Source organism: Macaca thibetana, chromosome 7, assembly GCF_024542745.1.
Source record: "Macaca thibetana thibetana isolate TM-01 chromosome 7, ASM2454274v1, whole genome shotgun sequence".
Classification (NCBI taxonomy): domain Eukaryota; kingdom Metazoa; phylum Chordata; class Mammalia; order Primates; family Cercopithecidae; genus Macaca; species Macaca thibetana.
In genome coordinates, this window is record NC_065584.1 from 99,495,974 (window position 1) to 99,515,462 (window position 19,489).

Sequence of the window (19,489 nt, forward strand, 5' to 3'; positions counted from 1 at the left end):
AAAAAGAAGACTACAAATCATAAGCAACATAGAATAGATAAAATTTAAGGAAAGGCTTTAAAAAGAAAAATAAGACCAAAATAAACTAAGAAAAAAATTTATTAAAGAACAAAGAGATGCTAGGGAGAAGACAAAAGAGTGTCAAAATCACTTCATAAAGACACTTGTGAATATATTACATGAATCAAACAAAAATAGAATATGAATAAGGAATAATCAGAGAAGGAGAAGGTCTTGGAACCCAGGGTTCATCGTGGGAGTTGGTCCCCAATGAGCCACACCTCCTGGCATCAAGTCCTTGGACAGGCCCATCCCACAGTGAATCTGTGTTGGCCCCAAGACTCACTCTAGCCTAGAGAATTTGCTGGAAATGACACTGGACCTGTTCCAGGTCTAAGTCTTAAGAACACCTGGCAGCTCCACTTGTGTGCTTCTGGAAGCCAAAATAAGTACTGACTATCTTCTTGAAGAAAGAGAAGCCACATGAAGAGGCCTTAGAGCATGAGATGCTAGGCAGAGAGGAAGTCCACATGAAGAAACATCCCACAGGCAGACCTGTGGGTGAAGAAGCTGTCTCAGACATTCCACTGCAGCTGAGTATCCAGATGACCAGTCCCTGACACCGTCTAACCACACAGTGAGAGATGCCAAATGAAACCAGCAGAAAAACTGTCCAGCTATCCCCAGTTAACCCATACAGTAGTGACAGAGATAAATGTGTAGTTTTATGCCATTAAGTTTTGGGAAATTGGTTAAGCAACAATAAATAACCAAAACAAAACTTAAAGTTTTGACTGTCCAAATAACATTTCCTACAATCAAAAGATAAGAAAAATATTAGAGAACTTAAAATTAAAAAAAAAATTAGAAATAACATGAGAGACAAGAGTCAAGACAAGAGGACTAAAACCCAATTAACAGACACCTCAAAATGAACAAATAAAATGGAAAGGAGAAAGTTAAGAAAAACATGACAAGATTCAAGATTCCAACTTTGAAAGAGCCTATCCATAGCCCTATCCATTCGGTGTACCCAGCACAGTGAATGAGAAAAGACCTACGCTAAGTACAATGTTGTGCTATTTCAGCTCACCAAGGAAAAGACAAAATCCTAAAAGCTTCCAGAGAGAAAGTCATGCCTAAATGGTGAAACTCAGGATGACATGAGGCTTCACCACCATGATTGGTTAGAAGACAACAGCACAGACTTTGAAATTCTAAGGTAAAATTATCCTCAACCTAAAAACACATAATCAACCAAACTATCAATCAAGTGTGAGGGTAGATTATGACAAAAGTGAATTGTGATGGGGATGTGCTATGCACCAGACACTGTTCTAAATGGTTTACACGTACCAACTCATTTAATCCTCATAGCGCCCTAGAAACATAGGTACTAATACTATTGCTGGCTCCCCCATTTTGCAAATGGAAAACTGATGCATAGAGCACTTAGGGAATCAGCCCAAGGGCCTACAGCTAATAAGCAGTAGAACCAAGATTCAAACCTATCTCAACTGACTCCAAAATCCAAACACTGCACTGCATTTTTTTTCAGAAGCTAGAGATCAGAAAATATGCCACTCTATGCTTCCTTTGGGTTTTACTGGAGGACACAGACAAAGGGAAAGCCAAGAGAGATGACATGGAATCCAGGAAACAATGGATCTACTCTAGGAGAGCAGATGAGAAAAACCTCAGGATGACATCTGCACAGCCAACCCAAAGAGCAACCTGCCAAAATGGGCACAGAGGAGCCAAAGGCTTTGGAAGAGAAGGAGATCTCAGAGAAAGGGCTATGACAGAGTTTTTTAAATTAAAAGTTACTACTATGAGGAAGACACTGCAAAACAAAAGGTGGGACCATGAAAAGAAATATCCTATCCTAAATATCCTAGAAAACTTGGCTTTATGAAGTCCTAATGATCATTAGTGATTACTTATATGACTAAGGATAATATTGGAGGAAGGGAAAGTGGGTGGTATAACAGCTAAATTCTCATGTATTATACTAAAATGTCAATAACTGATGTCTAAATAGGCACATCCAGGAAGAAGTTAGGCGTAGTGGTGACCTAGTGGAGATTTCTGTCGCTTGCAGGAAATAACATGTGGGCGAGTCCTTAAGAAGCATAGACAGACTTAAGGAGATAGCATTTCTAGGTGAAGGTAATTCATTGAGGAAAGACAAACAATGAAAGAAGCAAGAACATTTATGGACAACAAGAATATTCACAACAAAAAGCTGGTGTTAGGGAAAAGGGCAATTGTTGCCTGTCATACTAAATACCAGCAGCTCCAAAGAATGAAAAGGTTATTTTTAGTATCTAAAACAGAATAAACATAACAATTCAATACATACAGAAAAACTAACTTCTAAATAAGTTGAGTAATTAAAAAAATCATAGTAGTTTGACTTTTGTTTGAGACAATTTATTTTATCTCTTGAAACTAGAGAATTTTTACTTTACCTGACCCATGGGTAGTGGTTGATCTGGCATCTCAACATCCCTGTCCTTAGGAAGGTTATATAATCTGCAGAGTCCACATATCACCGACTTCAATTGCTGATGAAGCTACAAAACACATTTCAGTAAATAAGCATTATGTTAAAGAGCCCTTAGAAGACATTAATAATGTTATGTCTACGGTAATCAATCCAGGAGGAAATAAAAAAGTTTGTTACTGCTCCACTGCAGCTTACAGATTAATAAAAACTCTTTAAAATATTTTCAGGAGCATCTAGTTTAAGAAAGTTACTATTGTTTGTGGTATAATCACTACAACTGATACCTAGCAGAATGACAACAATAAAGACAGAGGATGGAAATTTCAGACATTGTCCAATTTCTCATTGCTACTTTGTTTCATTACAAACTTACAACTTCAAACAAGAGAACATTAATGCATTAATGAGGTTACCAAAAATAAAGAAAAAGAAAAAAAACCACACACAGGCAGTGTTGTTACACATGGATTATAAAAGTATATATTTCAATCATAGTCAGTTAAAAGTACAAAAGCAAACGGGATCCAGCAGACAGAGACTGGAAATCTAGATGACCTTGGATATCATATCTAATTCCCTGAAATTGAGTCTACTCATCTGTAAAACAAAGAAATAAAAACTTTTGCAGAATGGTAAAGATTAAATGAAACCTGTAAAACACACAATGCTTAATAGGCTCTTAGGTGTCTGTCTAAAAACTAATAATTCACTAGGAAACTGCAATGAATAACTGTAAATCTCCATGTTTAAGTCCTAATTGTGTTGTAAGCATATTTACTTTAAGGAAGTAAGCAAGGTAAACTATGTGCACAAGTGTTGTTTTCATTGTTTAAAATGTTTTTCAATGTATAAGGTGACTCAAATGGGACCTAATAAGGCGAGCCACTTCATTTGGTCAGGAACAAATTTCTGGGGGCCTCGGACCCAGAAAAGGGATGAAGAGAAAGAAGCAGGTTTACAAAGGACAAAGAAAGAAGACACAGGATTAGAATGGGTTAATGAAGCAAAGAATAAGCCTTCCCAAAGTGAACAATGAAGCAAGTGGAAACTGGAAGGTTGAACCATAATTTAGGATCCACCAAAAATCCTCATGCTTAAGAGGAAGCCAAGCCCCAGTGTGAATTTGTTATGCACCCAACGTGCTCCGTTTTGTGCTAAGTACATAATGAAGATGAGGCAGGTGATCTGGACACAGACCTGGACACTCTGACCTCTAGCACAGAAGGGGCTACAGGAGGGCTGGGGTGAAACAGGAATTAAAAGAAATTGAAGAATATGTAAGCAAAAACTCAGTTGTATGTTAAAGAATACCCAATTCCCCCTAAGACAGAAAAAGAGGTGGAGTACTTTAAATATCAACTGTCTGTTTTTCTGAGGCTAGTGAGCCTCAACTTTTCTCCTTTCTCAGGCATTGTGAAGACCCTGTTTCTCTAGCCGTGCAGCTGCAAGGTCACTAGACAGTAAACACAAGTAGTAAAACATGTTTTTCCTTGAAAAGTAAGAAATAATATAATGCAGGTCCCAACTGAATAACTGTCTTTGTTTCTTGTTTCTGTAATATGCTTCCCCCTGCACAGATCTCCCCCCTACCCCACAAAATACTTAAAAGGTAACCTGACTCTTTGTTCTGGGCTCAGTCCTTCAGATGTTAATCTGACTGGGTCGGTGCACCTAAATAATAATATATATCCTCATCAACCCCACAATATCTCTGATTCCTAAATTATGCTGCTGCAGGGGGAGAGAGGCAGCAGGGTACTGGAGTCATACCATGGAACAAGAAAGACAGGGTAGTGGCCGGGTGAGGCAGCTCACACCTGTAATCCCAGCAATTTCAGAGACCAAGGCGGGCGGATCACCAGAGGTCAGGAGTTCGAGACCAGCCTGGCCAACCTGATGAAACCCCATCTCTACTACAAATACAAAATAAGCTGGCTGTGGTGGCAGGTACTTGTAATCACAGCTACTCAGGAGGCTGTGGCAGGAGAATTGCTTGAACGCAGATGGTAGAGGTTGCACTGAGCCAAGATTGTACCATTGCACTCTAGCCTGGGGGATGAGAGTGAGACTTCATCTCAAAAAAAGAAAGATTGAATCAAAGAAAGAATGAATCAAAGAAAGAAGGAAAGGAAGGAAGGAAGGAAGAAAGAAAGGAAAGAAAGACAGGGTAGTACATTTTCCATGAATTTCAATTTTACTCTCTTCCCCCACTACACACACACAAAAAGCATTTGAGGGATGGGAGGAAGAAACCGAGCTCACAGGGAAAATATTAAGAGACATTCAGAAGGACAGGTCTTAGAAATTTACTAGTTTTGGGGGGTCAGAGAACAGTAGTATATAAAAGAACGCCAAGACAGTTCCCAGGTTTAGGCATGGGTGACTAGTTTGATTATTTCATTTTGTCCCACTCACAGTGACAAGGAGAATTATTGATGGAACACATGATGGTGCTGATAGAGTGCTAGGAGGTGGATACATGAAAATTTAAATATCATCATTTTGAATAGCCATGTCACTCCAAGTGAGATTCCCTAACATATATGATATACAGACAGATATATGGGCTTGAAACTCTGGAGATGAATATGGATTTAGGAATCCCTGGAATATAGGTCATGATTTAAGTAATGGGAGTCAAAGATTACTCAGAGGAAGCACAGAATGAGAATAGAAGAGAGAAGCAGGCCAAGGAAGAAGAGATCGGAGGAGACCAAGGCAGGGTGATAAGATCAAACCAGGAGAAAATAATCTGATAGAAGTCCCACTTGATTATCACGTTCCTTCCCAGAGGACAGGGACATACCTTTTTGTCTTTTATACCAAATTATCACAGGTCCTGGCATAGAAGACACACATTTTCTTTTTAAATTGTATTCTACTATTCACAGTTTCCTGTATCCACCAGGGGAGAAAAAAAAGTAGAAATAAGCACAGACATAGAGTTTTTTACAGTGTATACTAAAGGGGTCAGATGATACACAATATTTTATGTCTTACTTTTTTTATTGAATATATCTTAGAAGTTTGCACATGCTCTATGGAAAGACTAGCTGTATTTTTTTGGTCCAGAACAGAATATTCTGTTATCAAATGTACACTATAATTTTTATTTAACCAACTCTTTATTGGTGGACATTAAGAATGGAGGAATGTTTCAACAAGGGAACAATCAACAGTATCAAAATACTGCAGAGGGGTCATTTTGGGGACTAAGAAGGGAGCCACCGGTTTTGGCAACTGGGGGATAAATTTTAGCGCCATGATGAAGGCAGAATCCAGATTATAATGAGCTCAGTGAAAAAAGGTGAAGACTTGTAGCTTATTCTCTCGAGAAACTAGGCTATGGTAAACTGGCAGAGGCTCTAAGAGTGGGAGGTGAGTTGTTTTCTCTTTCATGTAAATGTATTTACTTTTTAAAACACTAGGCCCAACTTTATATGCTACTTCATTTAACTTTATGAACATGTTTATGTATGTATGTCATGTAATGTTTTAGACACTGAAAAATAACTCATTTCTGCTGTTATAAAACTGGTATCTTTAGATGTTCAGAAGCAACTTCCTAAAAGGAGGTAGCAGTAATGGAGCTACATCTATCATTCGTTCCCATCAACCCCCTTGCTGGAGATGTAAACATGTGTCCATCAAGCCTTTAATTTTTACCTCTTATCTTCATGGCTCTCCAGACAAAACTTAACTCTTTTTTTTTATTTGTATATGTATATTTATAGGTATATCTATGATTAGAGAGAGAGAGAGTCTTGCTGTGTTGCCCAGGCTGATCTCAAATTCCTGGGCTCAAGCAATCCTTCCACCTTGGACTCACAAAGTGCTGGGATTAAAGGTGTGAGCCAGTGTCCCCAGCCTCAGCCTTCACTCTTAAAATATATTCAGACCGATGTTCTCTTGTTCTAATTTTTAAGAATAGATGTGTTTAAACCAACTCTAACTTATTTTGACAAAAATTGGAGTTAAGACTCAAACTTCCTCAGATTGTCAGTTCTCCTAAAACCATTTACAGAATAATCTATCTTTTCACTATTAAGTTAAAATACCACCTTTTCCTTACACTAAATTCTCCTTTGCATGACTCTGATTCTAAACTTCCATTGCCTTTATCTGTCTGGCCAAGGGCTGGTCCACAGTATTTTATTTAATATCTGCTTCAGAGTCTATACTTTATTACTTTTTTTTAATTTACTCTTCTAAACAAACTTTAGAGTCACTTTGTCAAGTGCCAAAAATAAATCTGCTGGAATTTGTACTGAAATTTGTAAATATATGTATTATATATATATTGTGTATATATATATATATGTACACTCACTACTTTTTTTTTTTGAGACAGAGTCTCACTCTGCCATCTAGGCTGGAGTTCAGAGGCATGACCTCGGCTCACTGCAACCTCTGACTCCCAGGCTCAAGTGACCCTCCCACCTCAGCCCTCAGCCTCAGGAGTAGTTGGAACTACAAGTGTGTGCCACAGACACCCAGCTAATTGTCATCCAACCGCCTCAGCTTCCCAAACTTTCGGGATTACACATATGAGCCACTGTGCCCAGCAGAAATTACATTTATAAATTAATATGAAGACATGGTGATAACTAACATATTTATAATATGAAACCTGCTCATCCAAGAACATAGAATGAAAATCTTTCATTCCACTCAGCAAAATTTTGCCATGTCCTTGATAGAAGTCCTGCACTCCTAAGTTTATTCCTAGATATTTAATTTTTGCTGAAATACCTGAAAAATTACTTCATCACTATATCTTCTACGTGATTACAGCTAACATTTGGGAAGGCTATTGATTTTTATATAAAAGAGCTTTTAACCAGTAATCTTAAAAACTGTTTTTTAGTTGGTTCATTTGGATATTTTTAGGTAAACAATCATGTCAACTAAAAATAATGATTGTTATTTTTATATAAAGACTATGACATCATGAGGAAATACAGTAAATACTTTTTAAAAGAATATAAAAGGGTCAGGCACAGTGGTTTACACCTGTAATCCCAGCACTTTGGGAGGCCGAGGTGGGCAGATCACGACATCAGGAGATTGAGACCATCCGGGCTAACACGGTGAAACCCTGTCTCTACTAAAAAATACAAAAAATTAGCCAGGCATGGTGGTGGGTGCCTGTAGTCCCAGATACTGGGGAGACTGAGGCAGGAGAATGGTGTGAACCCAGGAGGGGGAGCTTGCAGTGAGCTGAGATCACACCACTGCACTCCAGCCTGGGTGAAAGATCGAGACTCCATCTCAAAAAAAAACAAAAAAAAACATAAAACTATACAGAATACGACCTCAACTATTTAAATATATGTATAAGGGTTATGTATTTCACCATCAAAGAAAAAACATATACGGGTAGAAACTGGCCACCACGTCAACTGTCAATAGTGGTTATATTAGGTAGAGAAATTATGGGAGACTTTAATTTCTTTCTTTTTTCTTTTCTGAACTTTATGAATTTTCTCAACAATGGTTGCTTATGAGTTTTATAACAAAAAAGGTTTTTAAAATTTTTCTAACATGAAAAGTTGTATTTCTTATATACTAAAAACAAAAACAAAACTTCCTATTTGAATACCTTTGACTTTTACTGCAGACTTACAGACCCTTGAAAGAAAAGGGAATTCCCTCCCACTAGTTCTGGTGTCATGCTCCCATCTCTGCCTTCACTTCCACCTTGGTCTTTTTTCTACTTCCCACCTTGGCTAGTGGTCACTACCCAAAATGCTTGCTTGGCTTAATGGTTAGAATTCAGGGAAAAAGAGATCCTGAATTCCTAATCTAAACTATGGTTATACATGTGGGAAATAATAAAGAGAATCCAGGTAGTAAGTAAGATTTGGAGAACTTAAAATACCCAGACTTTAATTACTCTAATATAGTCATTGCTCATGTTTTTTTTAAATCATATTATCTCTTAACATGTAATTTCTAAATATAATGTTTATGAGGAAAAGAGAAAATAGCTTGGCTTCTTTCCTTACCAAATTGTTGTTCTTAGTGTCTTCTAGACATTCCAGAACTGATGTCAGAGTTGGCTCATCAAAGTCCACAAACCATATTGGTGAAGAAGATGAATAGGATTCCTGTTTAGCACAGAGACACCTGTGTTAAACGTTTACATACCAACTAATCCAAATATGAAATTAAACCACACCACTAAATGGCAAGACGACCATGGATTTAAACAAAATGTATCAGGGGGAAAAGGTAACACATTAAAACCCATATGAGGCGCTGGACTTCTCAGACAGCCATTCTCCTTGCATAGCACTGTCTGCTGCTACAGCTCATAGAAGTCAACAATTTTCTTCAACACTGGTAGGCAGCCTCTAAATGGGCCCGATCACCCTCACCTCCTGCCATTCACACCTTTGTAAAATTCCCACCCCTGGACCTAGTGACTCACTTCTACCAAGGAGTATACAGCAAAAGTAATAACATCACTTCTGAGGTGAGGCTACAAGGAGACTACGATGCCTGCCTTGGTCACCCTTCTCCTGCTCTCTCCATTGCTCCCTCTGATGGAAGCCAGTTGCCATGTGATGAGGTGCCCTATGGAGAGGCCCACATGGCAAGGTATTGTAAAAGGCCTCCGACCAGTAGCCATCTAGAAAAGGAGGGCCAGTCCAACAGCCTCTGAGATGAATCCTGCCAATGTGAGCTCGGAGGTGGATTATCTCCCTATCCTGCCTTGGGATGGATCTCAGCTGCCACCAACACCTTCACTGTCTGGTGAGAGGCCAAGCCAGTGAATCCAAGGTAAACAGGACAGAATCCTGACCCACAGAAACTGAGATAATGTTTGTTGTTTAGAGCTGCTAAATTAGTTAAAGAGCAATAGATAACTAATTCAAACAACATAAAATTCTAACATTTTATTCTATCACACAAACCAAGTAATACCAATAAATACCATTACTATATATGTATTTTTGGGACACAATTACATGTGATTTTTAAAAAAAGCTAATGAACTAAGTATTATGCACTTTCACCCACTAATAGACATTTACTCTGTTGTTTTGTACTGTTTTTTAGTATAAATTGGGGAAAAGCCATTATTATTATCTATTAGCTTCTGAAGAACTAGGTTCAAGTCATAGAAAACCATGGAAAACCAGAAAAACAAGTTGACTGGGCACGGTGGCTCACGCCTGTAATCCCGGCACTTTGGGAGGCCCAGATGGGTGGATTACAAGGTCAGGAGATCGAGACATCCTGGACAACATGGTGAAATCCTGTCTCTACTAAAATAAAAACAATTAGCAACGCATGGTTGCACATGCCTGTAGTCCCAGCTACTCAGGAGGCTGAGGCAGGGGAATCGCTTGAACCCAGGAGGCAGAGGTTTCAGTGAGCTGAGATGTGCCACTGCCGTCCAGCCTGGTGACAGAGCAAGACTCCATCTCAAAAAAAATAAATAAGTAAAAATAAAAACAAGTTGTATTGAAAGAGGACATCATTAACAGTATATCTCTTCAATAATGATTTATTTCAGTATTCTCATTCCTCTCTTATAGTGTCCCAAATCTCTTTACAGGTTAAAGGAAACTCTTTAGATGAATCCTATTCTTTTTTTTTTTTTTTTTTTTTTTTGAGATGGAGTCTCACTCTGTCACCCAGGCTGGATGCAGTGGCGCGATCTTGGCTCACGGCAAGCCCTGCCTCCCAGGTTCATGCCATTCTCCTGCATCAGCCTCTGGAGTAACTGGGACTATAGGCACCCACCACCATGCCCAGCTAATTTTTTGAGAGATGGGGTTTCACTGTGTTAGCCAGGGTGGTCTCAATCTCCTGATTTTGTGATCCGCCTGCTTCGGTCTCCCAAAGTGTTGGGATTACAAATGTGAGCCACCGTGCCTGGCCCAATCCTGTTCTTAAAGAATACCACTTACTGAGTATTGCATTTTCTTCTTCAAATTGTTCAGCACACATTGAGAATACATCATATGGACCAGTTTTAAATTTTTAGTTTTGTGTTTTGAGTTTTTTTTTTTTTTTTTTTCTCTTTTGGCTAAAGAAACTGCAACTAGATTTAGGACCTCATTCTATTAGGTTAGTATTCATCTAGTAAACTTCAGTATAAGCAAAATAAAATACATGTTGTTGCTCTGGACTGAAACCCCTCAAAATCATATTTTAAAAATTATAGAAACATTAACTGAAATCAAGTTTTTAAAAACCTTGTAGATGAAAAGATATGATATATAGTAGGTTTAAGTACCTATTTCAATGGTTCTCAAAGTGCGGCCCTCAGATCCCCAGGTCCAAACTATTTTGACAGGAATACTAACATGGCGATATTTTTTGTAATGGTGCAGAATCAATGGTGGGTAAAAATGCTGGTACTTTGGCACAAATAAAGGCAGTAACACCAAACTACTAGCAGTCTTGGTATGACTACTATGCACAGGAAAGGTTTAAAGGTTTAAAAAGGAAGGGCACTCCAGACATGGTGTCTCATGCTTGTAACACCAGCACTTTGGGAGGCCAAGGCGGGCAGATCACCTGACGTGAAGAGTTTCAGACCTGCCTGGCCAACATGGTGAAACCCCATCTCTACTAAAAATACAAAAATTAGCTGGACATGCTGGTTGCATGCTTGTAGTCCCAGCTACTTGGCAGGCTGAGGCAGGAGGATTGATTGAGCCCAGAAGGTTGAGGCTACAGTGAGTTGTGATCGTGCTCCTGCACTCCAGCCTTGGTGACAGAACAAGGCTCTGTCTCAAAAATAAAAAGAATGTCTATGATGAAGCAGTGAAAATCTTACATCTTAATCCTTGAATATATCTTTTTAATATTTCATGTGATGAAATGGGAAGTATACATGAGCATTCCTACAGACAGCCTGAGAAAAAACCCTCATGTGACTAAGTCATGAAGTGAATTAACCACTTTAATGGAATATCATTTTTACTTCAAAGGATGACTGACAAAAAATGTTATTTCAGCTTGGGTTTTGGGAGACATTTTCTCAAAAATGGAGATTCTGTTATCTCAAGGAAAACAACAGAGAGGCCATAATAAAATTCAACAATAAAATTGCTGATAGTAAAACTCAAGCTTTTGAACAAAAAATTAGAATTTTAGAAAACTTATATCCACATTCGCTTTCCAAAAGTATTCTGATAAGATCGATGGTGATATTGGTGAATGTATTTTGATACTGTATAATCAAATGTGTCAACATATAGAAGATCTCAGTGAACCATTATTTTCAAAGTGACCAATGCATGATGTTATCATATCATGCAAGGGTAAAAGATCCAAAGTTCAAGAAAAATCAAGTTTTGATGGAGTATCAAAAAAGAAGCCAAGGCAACATGGCAAAACCCTGCCTCTACAAAAAATACAAAAAATTAGCTAGGTGTGGTAATACACACCTGTAGTATCAACTACTCTGGAGGCTGAGGTGGGAGGTTCACCTGAGTCCCCAGAGACTGAGGCTCCAGTAAGCCGTGATCATACCACTGCATTCCAGCCTGGGCAACAGAGCAATACCCCATCTCATAAAAAAGAAAAAAAAAAAAGAGAATTATCCACAATGATCTAAAATGGCTATCTGTATGAGATTGGCCTTTCTTCACATTTTTTCAAGCAAATATCACACAATAAATGGAATGCAGATGCAAATGACACATCAAACATCAAAGAAATTTGCAAAAGATGTTAGATTGTACTACTTTGGGTTTAGAAATTTTCTTTTCATAAAAGCATTTATAACAATATTTGGTGAGCTGTTAAAGAATATTTTAAATATTTCTGATTTAATTTCTAGTGATAAATACCAATAGATATAACCTACATACACAAAAGCTCCTTGGGCCATCAATACATTTTTACGAGTGTGAAGGAATCCTGACCCCAAAACTTTGAGAACTGTTACCTTCCCCTCCACTTTCTTTCTTCCCTACAATTTCTTCCTTGGAAGAAACATTCCTTTGTCATTGTATGTTAACTTACTTAGTTCCATTGAGGCCAGTTTTGCTACCTCTCTCCCATCTTTCCACATCCCTCTCTTGACACAAAACCTGACCAAAGGACTAGACCAGCCCACACCATTCCCAGTGATTAGCTGTCAGGTGGGCTAAGCCAAGCAAATCTGGGTTTTCTCTAAGACTAGTCCTCTCTTTCTGGGAGATATGAAATCACAGGGACAAGATTGGTCACTGAGGGGTGGTCAGAATTCATTTTGCCTAAATGGGAAGAGGTTAGGAAAGTTTCTAGAATGCCAGACTGCTCTCTAGAAAGTCAAAGATAACTATACTTTCTGCCATGACTGTGAGTATGCCCATTTCATTGCACACTTTCTAATATTTTTACCAATCTGATATATAACAGCTGGTACCTAGAAGAAAAAAAGGCTGGGTGGGGTGGTTCATTCCTGAATCCCAGCACTTTGGGAGGCCAAGGTGAGTGGATTACCTGAGGTCAGGAGTTCCAGACCAGCCTGGCCAACATGGTGAAACCCCATCTGTACTAAAATTATAACAATTATCTGGGCATGGTGGCAGGCAGCTGTAATCCCAGTTACTCAGGAGGCTGAAGCAGGAGAATCACTTGAACCTGGGAAGTGCAGGTTGTAGTGAGCCAAGATCATGCCTTTGCACTCCAGCCTGGGTGACAAGAGCAATACTTCAACTCAAAAAACTTTTTTTCCATACAATATAATTTGTTCCATCTCTAGAAAACAAATCAGCAATGAGAAATGAAAGCCACCTCTTGGAACGTTTCAAGGATTTAGCTCTACCTATTGATGTCCAAAGCATTAGTTATGGTAGAAAAGACACCCACACACACACACAGTCACTCACTCACTCACTCACCCCTATGTATTTAGTACCAGGAAACACGGATGACTAGATGGTATAGTCATCCAACACAACCACAGAATAACTGAAGGCACTGTGTAGAGGAGTAACTTATGACATGGATCTACAATATTGTTGAGTGAGAACGCAGATTACAAAAACAAAATCTGATTGTTTTAAGGGAGAGGGAACACATACGAGCACAGGAGAAAAGAGATGAGCAGAGGACTGGAAAAATGCAAAATTCTCATGGTGCTACCTTCTGGGTGGTAGAATTATCGGTATGATTTTCTAGTTTTGCCTAAAAATTTTCTAAACTTCTTAAGTTTTTGTTATCCATATTATAAAACATCCATCACCCCAGGAAACTTCACCTTGAGCACAAACTCTACAATATGTTCAATGTTTGTTCAGTTTAATATGTAAGAGATGATCTTTTTTGAAAGACATCTAAAATGATGACCTATATTTGAACCTATGCATTAATATTTTTCAAGAATTTGCTTTACATTTTGTAATTTTGATAAGGTTAAGCTTTATATCCATCTTGAAAAGATAAGTGTTCTATTTATCTTTAAAATAGGACCTACTCTACAATATGCCAGTTTTTAAACAGTAAATGATGATCAAAAATTGCAATACAAATTCAGGCAGTGTTCCCTACATGGAGTGTTTAAGTGATTCTAACACTGTTCTTTTTCACTGGTTATGAAAACACAGAAAAATTATTTAAGCATCTAAGTATTCAGGTCCTTTGTTTCTCCTCCATTCTATTAGTTTTATAGTAATTTTAAGGCCTGTGAGGATGAAGTTGTCTGTGACAGCTACCACAAAGCTTACTAGAAGCAGACAAATTTCAAAGAGGTTTATCACCACTACCATCCCCACCATACAACTGTCTCAATCAAGGGCAATAGAATTCAAGGTTAGCAAGGCAAACTCTTTACCTGTCACTGCTTAAGAAAGGATTTTTTGGTCTTATTTACAAATAACTTTCTGTATCTATTTTTCTCCATAAATCCACTGAGACCAACGTGTGGCTCTACCTCAAGCACCAACAAGCAAAACTGCCTGCCAGTATGTTCAGTTTCTGTATCTTTCTAAATGTAGGGCATGGCTATCTTTTGATATCATAATTTTTTGAAAACTGGTGCAGAAACTTCTTCTTGAAAGTTCAGCTGGGTGCAGTAGCTCACGTTTGTAATCCCAGCACTTTGGGAGGCTGAGGCAGGCACATCACGAAGTCAGGAGTTCAAGACCAGCCTGGCCAACATGGTGAACCCTGTCTCTACTAATACTACAAAAATTAGCCAGGTGCGGTAGCAGGTGCCTCTTGAGCAGCTACTTAGGAGGCTGAGGCAGGAAAATCACTTGAGCCTGGTTGGCAGAGGTTCCAGTGAGTCAAGATCGCACCCCTGCACTCCAGCCTGATAGAGTGACACTCTGTCCCCACACACAAAAAAATTTCAGATACACAGCAATTGTGATTCTTCTGAAGGCTGGTTATGGGACACATTACTTTCATACTTTGCTGTTCAATAAATGTGGGGTGGAGAATAAAGTAAATTGACAGAAATATCATGTAAAATAAAATTCTAAGTCCTCTGACAACAAAAGAAACTTAAAACACACACACACACACACACACACACACACACACGGTTTTCCCTGCTAATCATTTTACAACAACCACATAGCTAACCCAGAGCCCACAAAAGCAGAGTAAAAATTCTAACACTTGGTAATATAAAAATGCACATATATCCCTGTCATCTAAAAAAATGCTTAAGGATTCAAAGACAGACAGCAATTACAGACACTGAGAACATCAATGGAAGCAAACTGAGGCAGAGAAAGGAAAGGTGCTGATGAGGATTTGAACCACCTAAGCTGCAGAAACCCACTGGGGGTTTCCTAGGTTCCGAGCTGGCATTATCTCTCAGAACGATCTTCTAGAAGAGATCACACAACACTATTACAAAGGATCTGGAGAAAGGGACCCTGGCTTCATGACTCCGACTCTCCAGTCATGCTTTACATTTTCACTTCTTACACTCTCTTTCATATGAAGTCAATTTACAGACTTCCATCAGGCTCTTAGAGACTTTTTGTACTATCCACGACAAGTTCTTGACATTATCTCTGCACTTTTGACAAATTCTTAGCAGTTAACTTACAAGGCAGTTAAGATTTTTGTTCCAGCACAACATAGCTAGGCTAGGGTCAGACATTCAACAAAACAAATGCTTCCCAAGCATTTATTGAGTGGGAGATAAAAGGCACAAAGCATAATTATAAAACATTCTCCTCTGCCACCATAAACATTTTTTTTAAAGCCTTACAGAACACAGCATAACATGACCAAAGCAAAAATAGTAAGGACGAAAGAGGGGAGGAAGGGGAAATATCAGCATGAACTAAATATGACCCAGAAGAGCCTTGATGGTCAGACATGCAAAGCCAAATTGGGTAGGGTTGGGGGTGGCTGTCAGGGGCACATTCTATAGGGGAAAAATAGCTAATACAGAAGCCTGAAAGGAAAAGCGGGCAGAGCGCCTGTACAGGACTCTTACCTGCAGCATCCAGGGTACAATGCGCCTTTCCAGAACACAGCAGCGGCCAGCCCGGCCCTGGGGAGAGGGATCGCTCAAACAGCACCAGAGGCTGCATTCCAACTTTTCCTCCCTCAACGAGTCCCTTTTCATTGTTAGTTTCTCCTTAAACACAAACTTAAAAACGATTGGCTGAACATGCAGGAACAAGGAAAACCTGACTGAAGAATGAAGCTTTTACACTTAAGGGCCTTGGGTCCGCGTGAGGTGGCTCAGGTCTGTAATCACACAATTTTGGGAGGCAGAGGTGGGTCATTTGAGGTCAAGAGTTCGAGACCAGCCTGGCCAACATGGTGAAACCCCGTCTCTAGTAAACAACACAAAAGGTAGCCAGGCATGGTGGCGGGCGCCTGTAATCCCAGCTACTCGGGAGGCTGAGGCAGGAGAATCGCTTGAACCCATGGATTGTCAAGAAAAGGAGGCTGCAGTAAGCCGAGATCGCCCACTGCACTCCAGCCTGGGCGACAGAGTGAGACTCCATCTCAACAAGCGACTGCCACCATGCCCAGCTAAATTTTGTATTTTTAGTAGAGACAGGATTTTACCATGTTGGCCAGGCTGGTCTAGAACTCCTGACCTCAGGTGATCCACCCCCTCAGCCTCCCAAAGTGCTAGGATTACAGGAAAGAGCCACTGCGCCCTGTCAAAAAACCGAAAATCTTAAAGGCCTCTCCCCTTCCCCGCCTAGGCTCAAACAACAGCTGGAGCCGCCCTGCCACGCCCCCTCGCGGTTCCGAGGAGCGGGCCGGCTGACTGAGCGCGATCATGGGCCGCCAAAGGGCTGCGGGCGACGCGGGCTCCCAGCTCGGGGCTTGGGGACAAGGGCGAGAGGTGCCAGCAACCCTCAAGCCAGCCCCCTGCAAGGAGATAGAGAGACGCGCCCTCCGCCTCCTCCCACCGAAGCCCCCGGCAGTCCCGGCGATCAGGGCGGGCCGGTCACAGGAGAAAGGGGCGCCTTCGCCCCTCCCGGGGAACCGGGGCCTCTCCCGCGCAGGCTCCCCTTTGTCCGGGTACTTCCGGAGCCTCCTCTCCACCCTCGCCCTGCCCCTTGGGGCCACCGCTGAGCGCTGACAGGGACACGGACACACAGACACGGACATCTTATCCTCATCTCCCGCGGCAGGGCGCGGAAGGTGAGCAGGTGAGGAGCCGCTGTTATGGCCGCGACCACCCGGTCGGGCCGCTCGGCGGCGCTCTGGCGGCTCCGCCTCTTCCCGCTGCGTTTACTCTAGTCGGAGCACGGCAGGAAAACCGCAAGGGACACCGAGGCCTCTGCGGGGAGCTGTGGGGCGGCCCCTGGGCGGGGGCTCCACTTGTAACGGACTCCACCGACAGGAGGCGCGGCTCCTGTGAAGCGGCAGCTTAAAAGGGCAACAGCATGACCGCCCCCGCTGCCGCCTGGGAAGGGGCTTCCTCCACCCCGTCCCCCTCCCTCTTACCCCTGACCCCTCACCCCGACCCCTCACCCCTCACTCCCGCGCGCCCCATGAGCACCCATTTCGGCGGGTGCAGGAGTCCAGAGCATGCACGCGGTTCTGGCTGTCCTCTCCTCGCCTTGACCCAACACTACTGGACCCATCTGGTCCCTTCCTCACACTGGCAGACTGGAGGTTCCTGGCGGCACAACCGCCAATGTGTGTATGTTTTGGCGGGGAGGCACAAAACCACCAACTCGTGTGTGTGTGTGTGTGTGTGTGTGTGTGTGTGTCCGTGTGTTTGTGTGTGTCTCCCAAGGGAACAGCACTACTGAGTTCAGGCTGAGAATTAGCTCGTGGACTGTCAGCAAAATACAGTCACAAGAAGGCTATGTGCTGTTTTGTCTTTTGCAGTGACATCATGTTTGCAGTGACATCATGTTGCTCATGTTTTATGGTTTTCAGAGTTTATTAGTTTCTGTTTGTTCTCAGTTAATACCCAGCTCAATAGATTGTGTAAGTAGAATACCCCCAAACTGAAAGTCACCTACATAAAATATAGTGAAAAATTTGTCACCCCCTTAAACTATAGTTGAAAACATGTACTCATGAGTTTTGTGTAGCCAACACTGGATACTGGGTAAGGGCACAGGATCCCAGGGCTAGACTGCCTGAGTTCAAGTTCTGATTTAGCCACTTGCTGGCTTTGAAATACTTGACAGCTTTAAGCCACAGTTTCTTTTCTTTTTTTTTTTTAACTTAATCCGAAATGTGACAGTAAGTCTCAGTTTCTTGATCTGAAAAACAGAAATTATTCAATGAGAGTCTATGTGAAAACTGTAAAGGTTTTAAAGCCCCTATCTGGCTCAGGAAAGTCCTCAGCTTTAGCTGTTAAAGTTTTAAAAGCCACTTTAAAGTTTTTAAAGCCACTGCCTGGCTCAGGAAAGCCCTCAGCTTCAGCCATTGATAGCTATGATTATTATTGTGCTGGGTACACATGCATTAATGAGGCAGGAAAATGCTCAAGGATAACAACCGATACCCAGATTATCTCATCAGACTGAGACAGATGCGTATGCGTGCATGCTCATGTTTTAGCTCAGAGCCATTTGTCTAAAAGGCTGTTGAACTCAGAGGCCCAGGCAGTATCAACTTCACTTTGTAGTGGAGCCATCACTTTTGTTAATCAATGAAATTGACATAACGCTCTTTTTTTCTTTTTAGCACCAGCCATGAGCGTAGAGCTAACTGTGTCCAGAAGAGCATGCTTCAAGTGGCTGGAGTGAGCAATTCAACTTGTGGAGGAATGAGAAATAACAGTGTTGAGACAAGAAACACAAAACCCCAGGGTAAGATAGGAATCACTGAAAGTGAGGCAAAGAAACTGGCATCCAGTGATGAGTCAGGCTTTGCCAGCCTCTGGCCCTACAGATGGCCCTACAGAGGAAAAAATTAAGCCAGGCCCAAAGGCACAGATCGTAAGGGAATGCTGGCAGCTCTAGGCTGTCTATGAGAGTCCAGATTTGCTGCTTCACCCTGGGGCGTGTGTCCCCCACCCTCAGGCCTGCCCCACCCATGCATGTGACCTGCCATGTGATTTGATGCTGTCTTTCAGAATCACTATCGGTGTTGCCTGAGGAGCTCAGCCTTGGTAGGTACATGCCTTGCTGCCTGCTGCATGAAAGGTCTGCCTGCCCAACTGCCCCAGCTTCACACGGGGGGCACACCTGGGGACTCAGAGCCAGGCTCCCTGCCCCTCCCTTCTGGAGCTGCAGACTTGCTCTTTCCTCTTTCTGTCCTTGTGCTGCTGGCTGTCTCACTTCCCTCCCTGCGAGCCACGGGACTCAGTGTCACTGCTCCAAGTCTCCATGGCTGAGCGTGGGGGCTCTTAGGAAAGGCTCCATGCCCAAACTCGCAGACGTGGAGCCATCAGAGAGGACACAGAGCTCATGGTTTATGGTGTAGGGGCTGGGAGCTTGGAGGGGGTTGTGTGTAGTGCTGGACTCTGAGGCGGTCACAGGCCTAGGGACATCATCCTGGGCATGCTGTACCAGTCATGCAGTCTGAGTCATGCTGCCAGGGCAGGTATCCAGCTCCCAGCCTGGGAGTGCCGAG

At 41.6% G+C, this 19,489-nt stretch overlaps 1 protein-coding gene across 1 annotated transcript; it reads right to left on the bottom strand.

The window, feature by feature from the left end:
• Positions 1-1,336: 1,336 nt before the first annotated feature.
• On the bottom strand, positions 1,337-17,538 carry LOC126959089 (putative ubiquitin-conjugating enzyme E2Q2-like protein). Its single transcript, XM_050798051.1, is given in 5 exon segments — positions 1,337-2,576; positions 8,518-8,619; positions 15,921-16,091; positions 17,454-17,504; positions 17,506-17,538. Coding segments are annotated over 5 exon segments (471 nt in total). The 3' UTR covers positions 1,337-2,462.
• Positions 17,539-19,489: the final 1,951 nt, after the last annotated feature.